General features: G+C 38.5%; 1 protein-coding gene across 3 annotated transcripts in view; it reads left to right on the top strand.

Moving 5' to 3' along the window:
- Positions 1 to 5,803: 5,803 nt before the first annotated feature.
- TMEM156 (transmembrane protein 156) overlaps positions 5,804 to 19,849 on the top strand; it is a 53,306-nt gene continuing 39,260 nt past the window's right edge. For all 3 annotated transcript variants that reach the window (XR_014812313.1, XM_013978595.3, XM_003128922.5), the window contains exon 1: positions 5,804 to 5,938. Coding sequence is in view for 2 of the 3 variants with exons in the window: in XM_013978595.3 (XP_013834049.3) it covers positions 5,851 to 5,938 (88 nt within the window). In the remaining variant the exon portion in view is untranslated. The remainder of the gene's footprint in view (positions 5,939 to 19,849) is intronic.

Here is a 19,849-nt window from a genome sequence, read left to right as displayed (position 1 = left end):
ACGTTGACACAATCATCTGGAAGACAGTGGTCTATATGAATCAAGAACTCCAAAAATCTTTATAGAGTTTTTTCTTTTTTTGTAATTCTTTGCTATGATCAGACTCACACAAAGATTTATGTATGTGACTATTCATGTGGTGGTGCTATATAAAATAGTTTGTTGAAGTTCCTATCATGGCTCAGTGGTCACACACCTGACTAGTATCCATGAGAATGCGAGTTCAATCCCTAGCCTCCGTCAGTGGATTAAGGATCCAGCATTGCTGTGAGCTGGAGTGTAGGTCCAGATGGGGTTTGGCTGTCATGTAGGCTGGCAGCTGTAGCTCCGATTGGACCCCTAGGCTGGGAACTTCTATATGCTAAGGGTGTGGCCCTAAAAAAGCAAAAAAAAAAAAAAAAGTTTTAAAATGGCAGATATGGATAAATGAATTTTGAACTAAGGATCATTAAAATTTGAGTAAAGTCTTTAGAAATAACTTACTTTGTGGAGTGTAGATGTTGGGCTGACAGAGAGGTGACGGTAGAGAACTAGCAGGGGTGGGGTGGGGGGGTAGGCATCTGAAAAAGAGTGCCCTTTACTCTTCCTGGCTTTTCAAGCTCTGGGAATCCGCTGGCTTCTCACAGTTCCTGAGGGCAAATACCCACATGAAATTCTAACAATAACCCAGAGTCATACACTTAAAGATTTAGCACTTGCTGCATCTTTTGTCCTTCAAAGCCGCAAATAACACTGTGAAAGTTTCTTACACACGCTAGAGGCCTGTCTCCTGCATATTTGTTTCCAACTTTTCTGTTGCTTCAGTTCTACCTTCAAAATAAAATGTAAAGAGTTAGCACAACCTCTTTTCTTTATTTCTAATTTTTGGTTGTTTGTTTTGCTTTTTAGGGCTGTACCCGTGCCACATGGAAGTTCCTAGGCTAGGGGTCAAACAGGAGCCACAACTGCTGGCCTACGCCATAGCCATAGCAATGTGGGATCCAAGCCACATCTGCAACCAACACCACAGCTCATGGCAATGCTGGATCTCTGACCCAGTTATCGAGGCCAGGGATCAAACGCATATTCTCATGGATACTAGTCAGGTTCTTTTCTGCTGAGCCACAATGGGAATGCCCTAGGGCACTATCATTTTAAGTTAGATTACCCACAAGATACTGCAGCTTAATTCTTAAAAAGTTTTGTGACCACTGGTGTTTAAAATGCAAATATCTAATGACCTACTTTATGTGGAACTTTCAGTAATAAAACATTTTAGTGGATAAATTATGACACTAAAGAAAAAAAGCAAGACACTACAACCTTTTTCACCCTTGTAATTGAGTCCTGGAGGACTTGACGGGATATTTGGAACTTGTCATTGGTGAAAATTTTAAGCTGTTAGTAACCATAGGCAGAAAGATCAAACGTATTTATAAAAATTAGATTAAAATATAGTAGAACAGTTGAGGACAATAAAAGATTCCTGAACTATCAGAAGGTAATATCATAAATTTCTCATGATTTGCTAAATCGTAGAGGACGCACTGGTGTCCAGCAAGTGGGTTATAGGCCAGATATGAGAGGCTCACTCCCTACATTCTCAGAGCAGCCAGGCATGGTCAGGGACTTCAGGACCCTGGACCAGTCTCCTGACATCCTCCATCTGCGTGGCACCAGAGAAGCCAGCTGCAGATAATATGAACCAGACCATCATTGACCAAAGACCCATGGAGCAGCTAGGGAAGCTGTCTTCTAGGTGCTCAAGAATAGGAAGACCAGGCTGAGCTCACACTGGGGGAGAGGGGGTGAGGAGGAAAGAAGTAGGTCTATAAGAAATAGCACTGCACACACACTAAAACCTCACAAGTCCATAAAATTTATAATGAACAAAAGAATTATCAAATGAACCAAAGCTCTATTGTTCATAGAAGAGACACTAACAAAGATAGTCTCAATAAAATCAAAATTAAAAAAAAATATATAAAAGCAAGATGAAAGAGGACGTGGTTTAACTGCCTTTATAAGAAAATTAGGAGTTCCTGTTGTGGCTCAGTGGAAACAAATCTGACTAGCATTCATGAGGATGCAGGTTCAAGCCCTGGCCTCGCTCAGTGGGTTAAGGATCTGGCATTGCTGTGGCTGTGGCGTAGGTTGGCAGCTGTGGCTCCGATTTGACCCCTAGCCTGAAAATCTCCATATGCCATGAATGCAGCCCTAAAAAAAAAAAGACAAAAAAAAAAAAAAAAAGAAATCCAGCCATTAAACTGATGTGATGCTATATCAAATAAATACTTTTTTGATAAGGGGAGAATTAAGGAACACGGTTTCCTATCGGTCCCTACTGGCACCTCTACTGAAGACGCCACCTGACATTATGTCTCAGTCCAGTTTAGGGCAGGCCAAAACTCTCATCAATTCCTCTCTTCCTTTGAATGATCCTTTTTTTTTTTTTTTTTTTTTTTTGCTTTTTAGGGCTACACTCGTGGCATATGGAAGTTCCCAGGCTAGGGGCTGAATTGGAGCTACAGCTGCCGGCCTACACCACAGACACAGCAATGCCAATGCCATCGGAGCCATGTCTGCGACGTACACCACAGCTCATGGCAATGCCTGATCCTTGACCCACTGAGCGAGGCCAGGGATCCAACCTGCATCCTCATGGATCCCAGTTGGGTTTGTTAACCTCTGAGCCACGGCAGGAACGCCTTTTGAATGATCTTTGATGCTGTTCATGAAATAAGTCATGTCTGAAGTCTACTCCCATTTTATTTTATTTTATTTTATTTTATTTTATTTTATTTTATTTTATTTTATTTTATTTTATTTACTTTTTAGGGCCACACCCATGGCACAGGGAGGTTCCCAGGCTAGGGGTCAAACCAGAACTATGGTTGCCAGTCTACACCACAACCACAGTAACACGGGATCCAAGCTACGTCTGAGACCCACACCACAGCTCGCAGCAACACCAGATCCTTAACCCACTGAGCGATGCCAGGGATTGAACCTGCGTCCTCATGGATGCTAGTCAGATTCGTTTCCACTGAGCCATGATGGGAACTCCCTACTCCCATTTTGACTGTTCTTAGACCCTGGTCCTAAGTCCCCTTCACTCATGATTCCCATTTGCCCATCAAATTGTTGTCCCTGATCAGATGAAAATGAAATTAATTCATTTTCGCAATATATTCAGAACATGACCTCTGTTCCCTACTTCCTATTCCTGGCTTTCCCATTGTTCCATAAAGCCCCCAGGTGGATGGGCAAGATCAAGATATAGGATAAGTGGAAATGGATGGTGAGGGTACGAGAGGGTGTGGGTAGGGAGAAAATGATGGGAGATGTCTAGTATCTATTATTTTAAAACCAGAGAAGAAGAACAATGGGAGTTCCTATCGTGGCGCAGGGGGTAATGAATCCAACTAGGAACCATGAGGTTGCGGGTTCGATCCCTAGCCTTGCTCAATGGGTTAAGGATCCGGCATTGCTGTGAGCTGTGGTGTAGGTTGCAGATGCGGCTCGGATCCCGAGTTGCTGTGGCTGTGGTGTAGCGGCCCTAGAAAGGCAAAAAGACAAACAAAACAAAACAAAACAAAACAAAACAAAACAATGGAATAAAAATATTCCTTTGCACAGGTTCTTTATTCACCATGAATTCTGCCTATCCTTCATTTATATTCTAAGACAATGCACTTTATTTCACTGGGATTATCATAATGAGATATCTTCTTTTGAAACAGGAATGGGAGTTCCCGTCGTGGTGCAGTGGTTAACGAATCCGACTAGGAACCATGAGGTCGCGGGTTCGATCCCTGCCCTTGCTCAGTGGGTTAACGATCCGGCATTGCCGTGAGCTGTGGTGTAGGTTGCAGACGCAGCTCGGATCCCGCATTGCTGTGGTTGTGGCTCTGGCGTAGGCCGGGGGCTGCAGCTCTGATTCGACCCCTAGCCTGGGAACCTCCATATGCCGCAGGAGCAGCCCAAAGAAATAGCAAAAAAGACAAAAAAAAAAAAAAAAAGAAAAAGAAACAGGAATGGAAAATGTGGATTCTGAACTAATAATCATAGTGTATATAGGTATAATGACAAGTTCCGTTCTTCTGCTTTTATACAAAGCAGTAAAGTAGAACCAAAATCTTGCAGGTGTCTTTAGTTTATCCTTACACACTGTACTGTTACTGTCTTGAGACATGTTGTTTTCTGAACCCCAGAACCCGGGACAGTGCCTGGCATGTAAAAGGGAGTCAACCATCAATTAATAAGTGAATGAATGAATGATGTCCTTGTAACCTAGACATAACTGATATTCATCATTTCATTTTGGTGATTGTATTGTGGGTTTATTTTTACTCACACAGTTTGGTGAGCATAGGGAAATAGATTTAAATTTAAATGAGGAAAAGACCCCTTTACCTCTTGAGATCATTTCTCTACTCCTGTTGCTTAGATGACATTTTGAAAGTGCTAATAGAAGATAGTTTTCTTATAGTTGCCCAGGCCAGGGATCAAACCTGAGCCACAGCAGTGACAATGCTGAGTCCTTAACTGCTAGGCCACCAGGGAACTCTCCCTCATATATCTTTAAAGAAATATATTTTAACCTTAAAACAGAAATAAGCTACAATTTAAAATGACTAAATTAAAAGAAGACCCCCTTAGAAATGTATAAAACCTTGGAAAAAAGATGTCTATTAAAGGTCTGGATGATAAAGTAACGGTAAAAGTAGAGTAGAAGATACAAGGAGATTAAGAATAGAATTGAAAAATAAGAAAAAAAAATCAGAATAATCTTGAAAAGCCAGAACCTAACAGCATTCTTGAAAGAGTGAATAGAAGAAACAAGAGGATGAAATTCTCAAGTATTTAATTCAAAAAATGCCCGTTGAACTGATGGAGTTTTAAGGGGCACACTCAGTGCTTAGCATAATGAATTTTAAAAGTATCTACATCAAGCCATATAAATGTGAAATTCCAAAATTTCAAACCAGAGATAAAGATTCTAAAACTTCCTGAGATTGGAAAAAATAGGTCACATAAGAAAACACTTGGAATCAGGTCAACAAACTTATCTGTACCATTAGAAGCTAGCAGACAATGGGCCATACCTCAAAATCCTGAGTGACAATTCAGTCGAGAATTCTATACCAAGCCCACCTATCATACAGCTGAGAACATAGTCAAGACATTTTTAGATCTGAAAAATCTTTAAGAAAAATAAAGCTACAGGATCCAGAAATTAGGATTAAGCACATCATTCTCAAGGTGATAGTAAAGTCCCATGATGACAATAATGCAGGATCTGATTAACCAATCCAGACAGAAGAGGACAGAACCTTCCAGAAGGAATGTCTTCAGGAAAAAATGCAGAGCTCATGGGTTAGCTCATCCTCAGAAAATCACACAGAATTTTAAAGAACTGCTAAAAAAGAGACTTAGAGACTCAACAAAAAGTAAATGAATGAAAAGACAGGGGTAATTTAACTCCAGGAAAAACAAAATATGTACACAAGGAAGGAAACACAAACATAACATGCTTGGCTCAGCCATGAATATTTGCATAGCCATTAAAGATTGAATATAGATTCAACTAGAATCATAATATAATTTCATTAAAGTAAATGAGCAAAGAAATAAAGGAAGTTTAAACCTGAAAAAAAAAAAAAAAAGAAGAAGATAGTTTTCTGAGTGGAAAGTGACTCAAAATGAAGAAGTCTCAGTTCAAGCCCTCCTTTTTACAAAGTCTTACCAAAAAGGAAATGAGTATGAGGCAAATGCATGCACTTAAAGTACCTCAGAAATGAAACTTAAACCAGGAAGAAGTATGCCTTCAATGTACTTGAGGGGAACACATGTGTCATGTGAATAGACATGACAAAAACAGCCCTCCTTAAATTACTTTTGGCAATAGTGATCATGTTCATTTTAATTTTGCCAGAATATTTCAAGACACCAAGAGGTGAGTATTTAATTACAATCTAGTTTTCCTTTTTTGAGTTAAAAAAAATTATGTCAGCTAGTGGTTACAGGAAAGATCTTTTTCTTTGGCTTTATGCTGCATGGGCTAAAGTTCTGGGTCTGAAAAGCTAATAAACTGAGATTGCAATTGTAGTTGACTGTTACATGGTACAGTAAGCTTCCAGCGCTTTATTGTAGCATACAATGATAAAATTTTTAAAAAAATGAAAAAAACAACCAAAATCTGTAGTATAGCTTTCACATATTGAGTTTACAATAATCTCATCATATGATTTGCTCTCTGAAAATGTCTTTTAGAACAGTGTTAAGGATGCTTTTACATTCTGGGATTTATTTTGTAAAGCAACTAACATTTGCTATGTTAACAGTGCTTGAGTTCCCTCCATCACCACTACTTCACACAAGTAACTTACTGTCATTTTTTGGAAAAAGAAAAAGAAAAAGAACATTTAGCTTTTTTTCAAAATACAACTAAAATAAGATGTGTGCAAATTTAAGTAGATGTTTGCCTGTGTATACTTATAACCAGAGAAAAATGGAACAAAATTAACTTTGAATATTTCAGAAAATTGTGATATGATTGTTGAAACCTAGGATAGGAATATAAATAGATGTAAATTTAAACTACATTTATATGTCAGCAAAAATTTTGAAAATATATTAGTGTGGATGTTTGAATGGGAATTGTGCTCCCTAGAATTTAATAAGAAAAAGTAAAAAGAAAATGTTATAGTCTATCATTAAAAAGTTACTTGAACTTGATTAAAATCAGAGAAAAGCTTATATTAGATAACTTTTTGCAATGATTTATTGTTACATATATTAGACTAAGTGGCCAGATAAAAATATTTTTGCTAATTACATTTGATGACATATTGCAATGATCATTTAATACTGCATATACATGATTCCAAGTAGCAGATACTTTTTTTTTTTTTGCTAAATAAACACTATGAAAGTACGCTTTTGTGAGCAATTGAATTTTTCAAATTTCTCTTGGTTTTCTGCCATTATGCCGCTTAGATCAAGCAATCATAGCATATATTTTTAATGCTTGATTTCACTGAGCGAAAATATAAAAATAGAATTGAGATGGAGATAAACGATTTCAATTTTTAACCTAAATGCGCTGAGAGTATTGATAGTTGTCTAAGGTAGGTCAGAGGGATGTCTTGAGAACCTCCAAAAAAGTCAGATGGGATCTAATGAAAACCAGGTAACCAACCTAAAAAGATTTAATGATCTATTTGCTAACTATTGGTTGGTGTTTTATAAGAAATGGTGACTGCAACAGCACGTTAAAGTTTTTCTTTGGGGGGTGGCCGATGTCTCAACCATCATCAACCATCACTGATAATGATTTTGTTCTCTTAGTTTCCTAACTGATTGCAATAACTTTCAATATTATCCTTACTACTTCCTCAAACTTAAAATTGCCATTTCTCTTTTCTTGGCCCAAGGGCTATGTAGATATTTCCTCCAACTCTTTTTGGAGTGTTAGATTTGTTGGAGAATTTCGTTTCAAAGGAAATCTGCTTGGGGCCAATAAACAAACATGACTGAAAAACACCATCTTGTCCTAATGTCATTTTGGGGTAGAAGGAATTTTGCACGGAGCCACCAGAAATGAAAATTGGTTATTAAGCAAAATGTTTTACATGCAATAGCGTAATAAAAAGCTTTCCATTTTATAAAGGTTTATAGACCACCAGGGGCCAGTTCATGTCACCTCATTTGATACAGTCCCACATTGATTAAACTAAGGACACATAATTGCTTTGCCTTTTTTAAAAGTAATTTTTAATCACAGTACTAGTTGCCTTATGAAATGAAATGACTTGTTAATTAGTATACTTCATAAAATAAAATATTTGGTAAGATTATTTAGAAGATAAAAGTATTCTAGAAGTGCTAAAATTAACCTTGAGAGTCTCCCCTGTAGTCTTACCCTCCCTATCAGTTACTTGGGTTTTTTTTTTTTTTTCATTTTTTTTCTTATGTTCTATTCACTTTAATTTCTAAGATAAATATTATTAAGTAATTTTTATTTATGAATTATTAGAAATTATTTACAGATTGTTTTTAATATGTCAAATGAATTCAAAAGGAATCTTAATGAGGAATCACGTATTTACAAAGTTTAATAGACTTGATTTTGAAATAATAAACCCTCCGAAGACCTAAGTTAAAAATAGAGCCCTCTGTTTGATCATTTATCAAGAATGTGTCTGAGTCTCTGAATAATCATTGCTCAGAATATTCAATTATTATAATTACATAGCATAAACGATTCAGTCTAACTTTACCAAAGAAGGGCAACTTCTTTAATGGCGTTTGGAGCTTTTATAAGTTTAATGGCAAGCTAGCCTATTCTAGCTTTCACTTTATTGGAAAGGCAGCATTTACTAAGATACAGTAGTTAACACAATGGTGTCACACTCTTACATTGCATTTGAAAATAGAAACAGAACATTTTTATTCAGAGCTTCTTGCAATTAAGGGAGCTGGGTTGTTCTCAGCAAGAGTCTTCACCAACCTGCTTTTGGTAGACTTACAGTATTTATGAGAGAGACCTGGTTAACTCACTCATATAAATCTTAGTGATCTTTTACTTATTCTTTTACTTACAAATAGTGTCTAACGGTACTAGGAACTCAAGGCTACAAAAATGAAAGGCAACTCTTCCTCCAAAAAGGTTTCAGTCAAGGGGAGCACTGACTGGTAAATAATTAAATACAATACTGTAATTACAAAAATAGCGATGGAAAAAGATGCAATGCGAACATAAAAGTTGCTTTCAGTACTGTCTGGGGGAGGATGTTTCTTCCATTTTTATTTGTAAAGAGACATAACTGTCAGAGGCTTAATGATCACCTAATACTTCTCCTTGGCTATTTACAGGAGCACTTTCTAAAAGAAGCAATTGTTATTGATTTTCAAATAAAAGATCCTTGTGTTGCCATCTCAGACCTTGAAGCCAGCAATTGTAGTGAGTTATATGAGTATGTTCCTGATTGCGGTGATGAGGACCAGGGATAACACCGATGAAAACACCTCAAACCTGATTTTATCTGGCTGTTTTGACTTCCTCTCTTACTTTTAAGAGCCAAACTGACATACACTATGTTTATCAGCTTTCATTTCCCTTCCATTTCACACTTTGTGAGGGACATGGCTGGATCGTGAGCAGTGACATTGAAGAAAACAAAGGATAGAGGAACTTTGAACACTCTCAAACTATAGGATAAACCCTGAAGTATGTGAGCATACGTGTACATTACTCACGTCTAGATTATAAAGAACGGTGTTATCAAGGGCAACTGTAATTAATTTCTGAAATTGTGATCCTCGTTCTCAAAAATGGGTGCTTTATCTTCTTATTGGCTGGCTCATGACTAATTCAATGAATAATCCACAATCAGGTTTGGGATATAGTCATGACTACTAATTTTTTTTTTTTTAATTTAACAAATACTTATATGTACAGGTACGGTATACCGAGTATTTTTATATGTAGTAACTCATTTTGATGTTAAATATTTCAACTCATTAATGGTCAAGCATCATTCTCAAGAGAGACTATCCTGAAAACCATCAGGCTGAAGGAAGAGACCTAGATGGATAAATTTGTATTGTTGTAAGGTTTTATTTCTTATTGAATTTTCTGAATCATTATAGTTTTACAATGGCTACCAATGGACAGAGTATTTTTACATCTATATTTTAGACAATATGTACTGGCCCAAAACATACTACAAAAAACAATGCTTTTCAGTGCCTTGGTAGAACTGGCCTCATTCTCTCATTGGCTAGGTTACCATACTAACAAGCCTTGCTTGGGATGATTTCTAAGTACTTGTCTCATTCATTTGCATTGGTAGATAAATGGTCTCTCTGTATATTCTTTTTTGTTTTTATTGAGAAAATGGCTTTCTCAGAGTTCCTGTTGCGGTTCAGCAGAAACGAATCTGACTAGGATCCATGAGGATGCAGGTCCATCCCTGGCCTTGTTCACTGGGTTAAGGAGCTGGCGTTGCCGTGAGCTGTGGTGTAGGTGGCAGATGCAGCTTGGATCCTGTGTTGCTGTGGCTGTGGCTGTGGCCAGTAGCTACAGCTCCATTCAGTCCCTAGCCTGGGAACCTCTACATGCTATGGGTGTGGCCCTAAAAAAAAAAAAAAAAAAGGCTTTCTCGAAAACGTTAATATTCCCCTTACACCGCTCTGTGTCTTTGCTCCATGGCACTTATCGTCTTTATTATTTACATATTTTTTTGTTGTCTGATTTCTCCAAGTAGAATACAAACTGGATGAAAATGAAGTTTTTGTCTGTTTTGCTCCTATTTCAAGCACTTAGGACAGCGCCTGCCACATTAGAAGGCACTCAATGTGTATTTTCTGCTTAAGTGAAATTTCTGAGTCATACTGTAAAGGAAATAAAAAATAAAATGCTTTTTGGAAGGAAGCATTTCTTATCAGACCCTTATAACCATCTTTTGATTTAGGTAGGCCAGGCATTATAATTCTCATCTTACTTTTTTTTTTTTTTTTGCTTTTTAGGGCCACACCTGAGGCTTATGGAGGTTCCCAGGCTAGGGGTTGAATCGGAGCTGTAGCCACTGGCCTACACCACAGCAATGCCAGCGCCGAGCCGTGTCTGCAACCTACACCACAGCTCATGGCAACACCAGATCCTTAACCCCCTGAGCAAGGCCAGGGATTGAACCCACAACCTCATGATTCCTAGTTGGATTCGTTTCAGCTGAGCCATGATGGGAACTCCTCATCTTACATTTTTGAAACAAGATTTCATCACAAACCTAGAACTTTTAGGTTGTGCAGCCTCTGAAATTTATTGGTCAGAATCTTTTACTTAAAAGACATGCATCTCTTTAGGAATCATTTTCCTACTATTTTTTTCCCCCCAATGGAGAATTTCATAGTGTGCATTACTTTCCTTGTTTGACAAGTAAACCAGCAGTCTCTTTCTTAGGTCTCAAATCTGCCATTCGCAGATTGCTACCATAACTTAAAAGTGACCCCAAACCTCAGCCCTTCCTCCTAGGAAATGTTGTCTTCCCCAAATGATCTCTGAATAAATCCATATCCTGTCTAGACTGCCTTGTTCCTAATCTGGTTAACACCATGGATGTATCATCCATACACAGCACGATATTTTTTATCCTTTCCCACTCAATATTATTAGAGAAACTTCAACTATTGAACCCAAATGGAAATATAATTGAGTTTTTGCTAGTCTATGCCAAATATTAAAGAAGCAGACCTGTGAGTAATTAATGTCTTTTTAAATTAGGCAGCTAAGTCATAAGCTCCTATCCTGGCAGCTAATACATATTTTTTAATTCTCGTGGAATAGAAATTCATTATGGCTTTAATTTTTCCTTAATGGAAAAATTTTTATGCCATTTATGCGGCTATAAACTTAAGAATTTTTTAATTAAAAATTTTAAAGTATAATTGACTTATATTAGTTTCAGGTGTACCACACAGTGACTTAACTAATTTGTTTATATTACAGAATGATCACCACAGTAAGTCTAGGTACAATCTGTCACCATCCAAAGGTTTTACAATATTATTGATTTTTTTACCTAGCTGGACATTACATCTCTGAGACTTATTTATTTTATAGCTAGAGGTTTGTTGATCTTCCTCTTAATCTCCCTCATCTATTTCACTCTTCCCCTCATCTCCTCCCCTCTGACAACTGCCAGTTTGTTCTCTATGAGTTCTATGGGTTGGCTTCTGTTTCCTTTTCTTTTCTTTTTAATGGCTGCATCCAGAGCATATGGAAGTTCCCAGGCCAAGGACTGAATTCAAGCCACAGCCATGGCCATCAATGGGCAGATCCTTCAACCCACTCCACTGGGCAAGGAATCAAATACATACCTCCACAGCCATCCGAGCCACTCTAGCTGGATTCTTAACCCACTGCACTGTGGTAGGAACTCCTGTTTCTGTTTTCTCATGTCTATTCTACCTATAAGTGAAATCATGCAGTATTTGTCTTTGATTTCACTTAGCATAATACACTCTAGGTCCATCCATGTTATTACAAATGTCAAGATTTCATCATTTTCTATGGCTGAGCAATATACAATTGACCCTTAAACAACAGAGTTGTTAGGGATGCTAACCCTCCTTGAAGTAAAAAAATCTGTATAATTTACAGTCGACACCCTGAATGCACCGTTTCTCTATACCCACAGTTCTGTATCTGCAGATTCAATCAACTGTGGATTGTGTAGTACTGTAGTATTTACTATTGAAAATAAAAAATCCATGTAGAAGTGGACCCATGCAGTTCAAACCTGCATTGTTCAAGAGTCAACTGTATGTGTATACCGCATCTTCATCTATTCATCTGTCAGTGGTACGTAGGTTGCTTCATATCTTGGCTATTGCAAATAATGCTGCAATGAACATAGGGTGTATGCATCTTTCCAAATTAGCGTTTTTGTTTTCTTTGGAAAGATACCTAGAAGTAGAATTGCTGGATCATATAGTTATTCTATTTTTATTTTTTTGACGACCCCCCTTTCCTTAGTGGCTGCACCAGTTTACATTCCTACCAACAGGGCCCAGGGGTATCCTTTTCTTCACATTCTCATCACTTATTTATTGTCTTTTTGATAATAGCTGTTTTGACAGGTGTGAGGGGGGTAGCTTATTGTGGTTTTGATTTGCATTTATCTGATGATTAGTGACATAGAATTTTTTCATGTGTCTGTTGGCCCTCTGTATGTCTTCCTTGGAAAAATATCTATTCTGGTCCTTGGCCCATTTTATTTATTTATTTATTTATTTATTTATTTATTTATTTATTTATATAATAATAGCTGGTTTACAGTGTTCTGTCAGTTTTCTACTGTATAGCAAGATGACCCAGTCACTTACATGTATGCATTATTTTATCATGCGCCATCATAAGTGACTAGACATAGTTCCCAGTGCTATACAACAGGATCTCATTGCTTATCCATTCCAAAGGCATCTATTAACTCAAAATTCCCAATCCATCGCCCTCCTTCCTCCTCCCCTATTGGCAACCGCAAGTCTGTTCTCCATGTCCATGATTTTCTTTTCTCTGGAAAGGTTCATTTGTGCCGTATATTAGATTCCAGGTATAAGTGATATCATACGGTATTTGTCTTTCTCTTTCTGACTTACTTCACTCAGGATGAGAGTCTCTAGTTCCATACATGTTGCTGCAAATGCCTTGGCCCATTTTAAATCAGGTTGTTGGAATTTCTGATGTTGAATTGTATGAGTTCTTTGTACCTTTGGATATTAATCAGATATATTGTGTGCAAGTATCTTCTCCCATTAAATAGGCAGCCTTTTCATTTTGCTGATAGTTTCCTTCGCTGTGCAAAAGATACTGGCATGATCCTTTTAATGTACTGAATTTGGTTTGCTAAATTTTAGGTGATATTGGCCTATCATTTCCTCTCTCTCTTTATTGGCCTATCATTTCCTCTCTCTCTTTTTATTTATTTATTTTTTGTCTTTATCTGGTTTTGGTATCAGGTGATGCTGGACTTGTAGAATGAGTTAGGGAGCATTCCTTTCTCTTCAATTTTTTTGAAGTAGTTTGAGTAGGATAGGTATTAACTCTACTTTAAATGTTTGGTCGACATTACTTGTGAAGCTGTCTGGTCCTGGATTATTGTTTGTTAGGAGTTTTCAAATTACTGATTCAGGAGTTCCCATCGTGGCTCAGTGGAAATGAATCTGACTAGCATCCATGAGGGCACAGGTTCCATCCCTGGCTTCCCTCACTGGGTTAAGGATCTGGTGTTACCATGAGCTGTGGTGTAGGTTGCAGACACAGCTTGAGTCTGGGGTTGCTGTGTCTGTGGCATAGGCCGGTGGCTACAGCTCCGATTCAACCCCTAGCCTGGGAACCTCCATATGCCGTGGGTGCAGCCCTAAAACGACCAAAAAAAAAAATATATATATATATATACACTGATTCAATTTCATTACTGTTAATTAGTCTGTTCATATTTTCTATTTCTTCCTGATTCAGTCTTGGGAGATTGTATATTTCTAGGAATTTATCATTTCTTTTTTGGGGGGAGGGTGAAAGAGAAAAAGATAGCTTTATTGCTTTGCCAGGCAAAGGGGGCCACAGCAGGCTAATGCCTTAGAGACTGTGCCCCTATTCATTTCTTCCAGGTTGTCCTTTTTATTGGTAAACAGTTGTTTGAAGTAATCTCTTATGATCTTTTGTCTTACCGTGGTATTGGTTGTAACTTCTATTTTGTTTCTGATTTTATTTATCTGGGCCTCCTCTTTTTTCTGATAGTCTGTCTAAAGCTTCCTTAATTTTGTTTATCTCTTCCAAGAACCAGCTCCTAGTTTCATTGATTTTTTTTTTGTCTCTATTATATTTATTTCTTCCCTGATCTTTATGACTTTTTTCCTTCTGCTAGCTTTGGGTTTTGTTTGTTCTTTCTTTTCTGGTTCCCTTAGGTTTAAGGTTAGATTGTTTACTTAAGATTTTTCTTGTTTCCTGAGGTAAACTTTCCTTTTAGAACTGCTTTTGCAGCATCTCATAGATTTTGCATCATTGCGTTTCCACTTTCATTTGTCCAGGAATTTTAAAATTTCCTCTTTGATTTCTTCAGTGACCCATTGGTTGTTTAGCAGCGTATTGTTTGGCCTCCATGTGTTTGTGTTTTTTGGTTTTCTTGTAGTTGATTTCTAGTCCCAGACTGTTGTAGTAAAAAAAGATGTTTGATGTGATTTCAATCTTCTTAAATTTACTGAGTCTTGTGTTTGTGATCTTGGAGAATATTTCATGCACACTTGAAAATAATGTATATTCTGCTGCTTTGAGATGAAATGTTTTAAATGTTTTATGTGTTTTAAGTCTATCTGGTCTAATCTGCTAGCTAGTGTTTCCTTATTGACTCTCTGTCTGGATGATCTGTCCATTGATGTAAGTGGGATGTGAAAGTATCCTGCTATTACTATGCTATTGTCAGCTTCTCTCTTGATGTTTTGTTAGGACGTGCTTTATGTACTAAGGTGTTCCTGTGTTGGGTGCATATCTATTTACAATTGTTTTATCTTCCTGGATTGATCCCATTATCATCACATAATGTTGTCTCTTGCTATAGTCGTTGTTTTAAAGTCCATTTCATCTGATATATTTGTCACTACCCCAGCTTTCTTTTTGTTCTCATTTGCATGGAATATACTTTTCTCTCTGCTCACTTTCAGTCTGTGCTTCTAGATCTAAAGTGAATCTCTTGTAGGCAGCATAGATATGCTTTTCTATCATTTAGTCACTCTGTGTGTTTTGATTGGAGCATTTACTCCACTTACATTTAAAATAGTTATTGATAGGTATGTACTCACTGCCATTTTGTTAATTGTTTGGGGGTTGTTTTTGTAGGTTTTTTTTTTTTTTTTTGTTCCTTTCTTTTTTTTACCCTATTCTCCTGTGATTTTTTTTTTTTTTTTTTTTTTTTTTTTGTCTTTTTGCTATTTCTTGGGCCGCTCCCGCAGCATATGGAGGTTCCCAGGCTAGGGGTATAATCGGAGCTGCAGCCACCAGCCTATGCCAGAGCCACAGCAATGCGGGATCCCAGCCGTATCTGCAAACTTCACCACAGCTCATGGCAATGCCGGATCGTTAACCCACTGAGCAAGGGCAGGGATGGAACCCGCAGCCTCATGGTTCCTAGTCAGATTCGTTTCAGCTGCGCCACGATGGGAACTCCTCTCCTGTGATTTTATGATCATCTGTAGTGTTATGTTTGGGTTCCGTTCTCTTTTTTGTGTGTGTTTCTATTATAGATTTTTTAGTTTGTGGCTATTATGCAGTATATATGATAACCTATGATATATGTGATTATTTTAAGTTGGTGATCTCTTATGTTTGCATGTATTATAAAAACCTTGCATTTTTACTACCCCCAACTTTTTTTTTTCGGCTACTCCTGAGACATGTGGAACTTCCTGGGCCAGGGATTAAACCTGTGCCACAGCAGTGACAATGCCAGATCTTTAACTGCTAGGCCACCAGGGAATTCCATAATTTTGTTTTCTTTTGAGGGCTACACTCATGGCATATGAAGGTTCCCAGGCTAGAGGTCAAATCGGAGTTACAGCCATAGCTGCAGTAACACAGGATCCAAGCTGAGTCTGTGACCTATACCCCAGTTCATGGCAATGCCAAATCCTTAACCCACTGACTGGGGCTAGGGATAGAACCCGAGTCCTCACAGATACTAGTCAGATTCATTAACCGCTGAGCCATGACGAGAACTCCCAAAATGTTTTTGACTTCACATTTTACGTTTTTTTGTATAATTCCTTATTATAGATATAGATGATTTTATTACTTTTATCTTTTACCTTTATAATACCTATACAACTGGTCAATCTACTCTCTGTTTGCCTTTACCAAAGAGATTTTTCTCTTATAATCTCATATTTCTAATTCTGATCTTTCTTTTTTACTTACAGAAGTCCCTTTAACATTTCTTGTAGAGCTGGTTTAGTGGTTCTAAACTCTTAGCTTTTGCTTTTCTATAAAACGCTTTATCTCTCCTTCAAATCTGAACGATAGCCTTGTAGGATAGTGTTCTTGGTTGTAGGGTTTTTTCCCCTTCATCACCTTGAATATATCATGCCAGTCCCTCTGGCCTATAAAGTTCCTGCTAAAAAGTCAGCTGAAAGTTTTATAGGACTTCCCTCTACATAACTAGTTGCTTTCTCCTTGCTGCTTTTTTTCTTTCTTTCTTTCTTTCTTTTTTTTTTTTTTCTTTAAGGATTTTTAGCTTTTTAGGGCCGAACTCACAGCACATGGAAGTTCCCAGGCTAGGGGTTAAATTGGAGCTGTAGCTGCTGGCCTATACCACAGCCACAGATACACCAGATCCAAGCCACATCTGTCACCTACACCACAGCTCATGGCAACACCAGATCCTTAACCCGCTTGCACAGCCAGGGATCAAACCTACATCCTCATGGATACCAGACAGATTCATTGCTGCTGAGGCATGACAGCGGCTTGCTGCTCTTAAGATTCTCTCTTTATCTTTAATTTTTACCATTTTAATTATAATGTATCTTGGTATGGATCTCTTTGGGTTCATTTTATTTGGGACTCCATGCTTCTTGGACCTAGATGTTTATTTTCCATCCCAGAGTAGGAAACTTTTTAGCTATTTTGTTTTCAAATAAATTCTCTGCCCATTTCTCTCCTTTTCTTTTCCTAGGACCCCTATAATGCAAATGTTAGCATGTTTGAAGTTGTCCCAGATGTTTCTTAAACTATCCTCATTTTGAGAAATACTTTTTTTCCCTTCAGCTTGGGTGATTTCCACTACTTTGTCTTCCAGTTTGCTAACCTATTCCTCTGCACCATCTAATCTATTGCAGATTCCTTCTAGTGTATTTTTTTTTATGTCAGTTATTGTATGCTTCAGCTTTTGGTTTTTCTTTGTATTTTCTCTTTGTTAAACTTCTTGCCATGTTCATTCATTCTTCTGAGCTCAAGAAACGTCTTTGTGATCATTACCTTGAAGCTTTATTGGGTAGATTGTTTACTTCCACTTAGGTCTTCTGGGATTTTTGTCTTATTGCTTTGTTTGGAACATATTCCACTGTCTCCTCATTTTGACTAATTCTCTGTGCTTATTTGCATGTATTAGGCCATTTAAGTTTCCCAGCTTGGAGAAATGGCCTTATGTGGGAGACATCCAAATAGTCTCTCAATGATCATTGGAGGTATGCTCTAGGGGTGCCTCCTATGTGGCTGTGTGGGCCCATATTTGTGGCGGGGACAACCACCTTTGGTATCTTGTTAGGTGGGGCTGGCCTCTGCCTGGTTGGCTGCCAGGCTCTGCTTGTGTAGTGGCTGCTGGCCTGCTGGTGGAGCCAGGTCCTGGTGCAGCTGGCTGTGGGGGCCTGGTGCTGGTGCTGGTCTGCTAGTAGGTAGGGTGGTGCTCTGAGCTGGCTGGCTGTGGGCCCAGTGCTGATGTTGGCCTGCTGATGGGTAAGTAAGCCCCTAATGCTAATAGATTGGAGCGAGGACTCCAAAATGGCACTTGCCAGCACCTGTGTCCTTGTGGTAGAACAAGAGGCCAGGAATCACTGTCATCAGCATCTGTATCCCCAGGAGGTGTTCAGACGTGTCCTATCTCTGGGAGGCTCTCCAACAGCAGCAAGTGAGCCTGACTGAAGCTTTGTTCAAATGATTACTTCTGAGACTAGGAGACTAGGAGGGTGTGAGACTTTGCAGACAGCCTGTGAGTGGAGTCTCTGTTTCCTATAGATCTCTGACTCTGCCATATACAAGCCCCTCTGGCCTTTAAAACCAAATGTTCTGTGGGTGTCATCTTCTTGGTACAGGTCTCCTGGGCTGGGGAGCCCAAAGTGTGGCTCAAACCCCTTGCTCTTTGGTGAGAATCTTTGCAATTGTAATTATGCTCCCATTTGTGGGCCGCCTACCTGGAAGTGTGGTCTTGACTATATCACGTTTCCACGCCTCCTTTCCATCTCACTGTGGTTCCTCCTTTATTCTTTAGTTGTGGGAAATCTTTTCTGCTAGCCTTCAGGTTGTTCTCACTGATAGCTTCTCTATAAATAGTTGTAATTTTGGTATGCCTGTGGGAGGAGGTGAGATCCAGATTTTCCTACTCTGCCATCTTGTCCACACCTCTGGCAGCTAATTTTTTTTTTTTTTTTTTTGCTTTTCTTTTTTGGCCATGACTGTGGCATGCAGAAGTCCCAGGGCTAGGGATTGAACCTGTGCCACAGCAGCAATCTGAGCCACAGCAGTGCCAGTGCTAGATCCTTAACATGCTGAACCACCAGGGAACTCCACTAATACTTTTAAACTGCATGAATATAGCTACAGAATATCCAATAATGATGAAAGATCTTTAGAAACAATTGGTTGTGTTTTGTTTGGTTTGACCACTTTTTTTCATTTTTTAAAGTTCTATTGACGTGGAGTTCCCGTCATGGCTCAGTGGTTAACGAATCCGACTAGGAACCATAAGGTTGAGGGTTTGATCCCTGGCCTTGCTCAGTGAGTTAAGGATCTGGCGTTGCCATGAGCTGTGGTGTAGGTCACAGACGCAGCTCAGATCCCTCGTTGCTGTGGCTCTGGTATAGGCCAGTGGCTATAGCTCCGATTAGACCCCTAGCCTGGGAACCTCCATATGTCATGGGTGTGGCCCTAAAAGACAAAAAAAGAAAAAGTTATATGGATGTATAGTTGATTTGGTTTGACTAATTTTTTAAAAATTTTTTTATTTTCCCACTGTACAGCAAGGGGATCAAGTTATCCTTACATGTATACATTACAATTACATTTTTTCCCCCACCATTTGTTCTGTTGCAACATGAGTATCTAGACAAAGTTCTCAATGCTATTCAGCAGGATCTCCTTGTAAATCTATTCTAAGTTGTGTCTGATAAGCCCAAGCTCCGGATCCCTCCCACTCCCTCCCCCTCCCATCAGGCAGCCACAAGTCTTTTCTCCAAGTCCATGATTTTCTTTTCTGAGGAGATGGTCATTTGTGCTGGATATTAGATTCCAGTTATAAGTGATATCATATGGTATTTGTCTTTGTCTTTCTGGCTCATTTCACTCAGGATGAGATTCTCTAGTTCCATCCATGTTGCTGTAAATGGCATGATGTCATTCTTTTTTATGGCTGAGTAGTATTCCATTGTGTATATATACCACCTCTTCCGAATCCAATCATCTGTCGATGGACATTTGGGTAGTTTCCATGTCCTGACTATTGTGAATAGTGCTTCAATGAACATGCGGGTGCATGTGTCTCTTTTAAGTAGAGTTTTGTCCGGATAGATGCCCAAGAGTGGGATTGCAGGGTCATAT

Source organism: Sus scrofa, chromosome 8, assembly GCF_054392235.1.
Source record: "Sus scrofa isolate SSC_HxYL_T2T_F1_AM1 chromosome 8, Sscrofa_HxYL_maternal_Yorkshire_Landrace_v2.0, whole genome shotgun sequence".
NCBI classification, from domain to species: domain Eukaryota; kingdom Metazoa; phylum Chordata; class Mammalia; order Artiodactyla; family Suidae; genus Sus; species Sus scrofa.
Note: the sequence above shows the minus strand (reverse complement) of the source record. Positions and strands in the feature narration are given on the sequence as shown.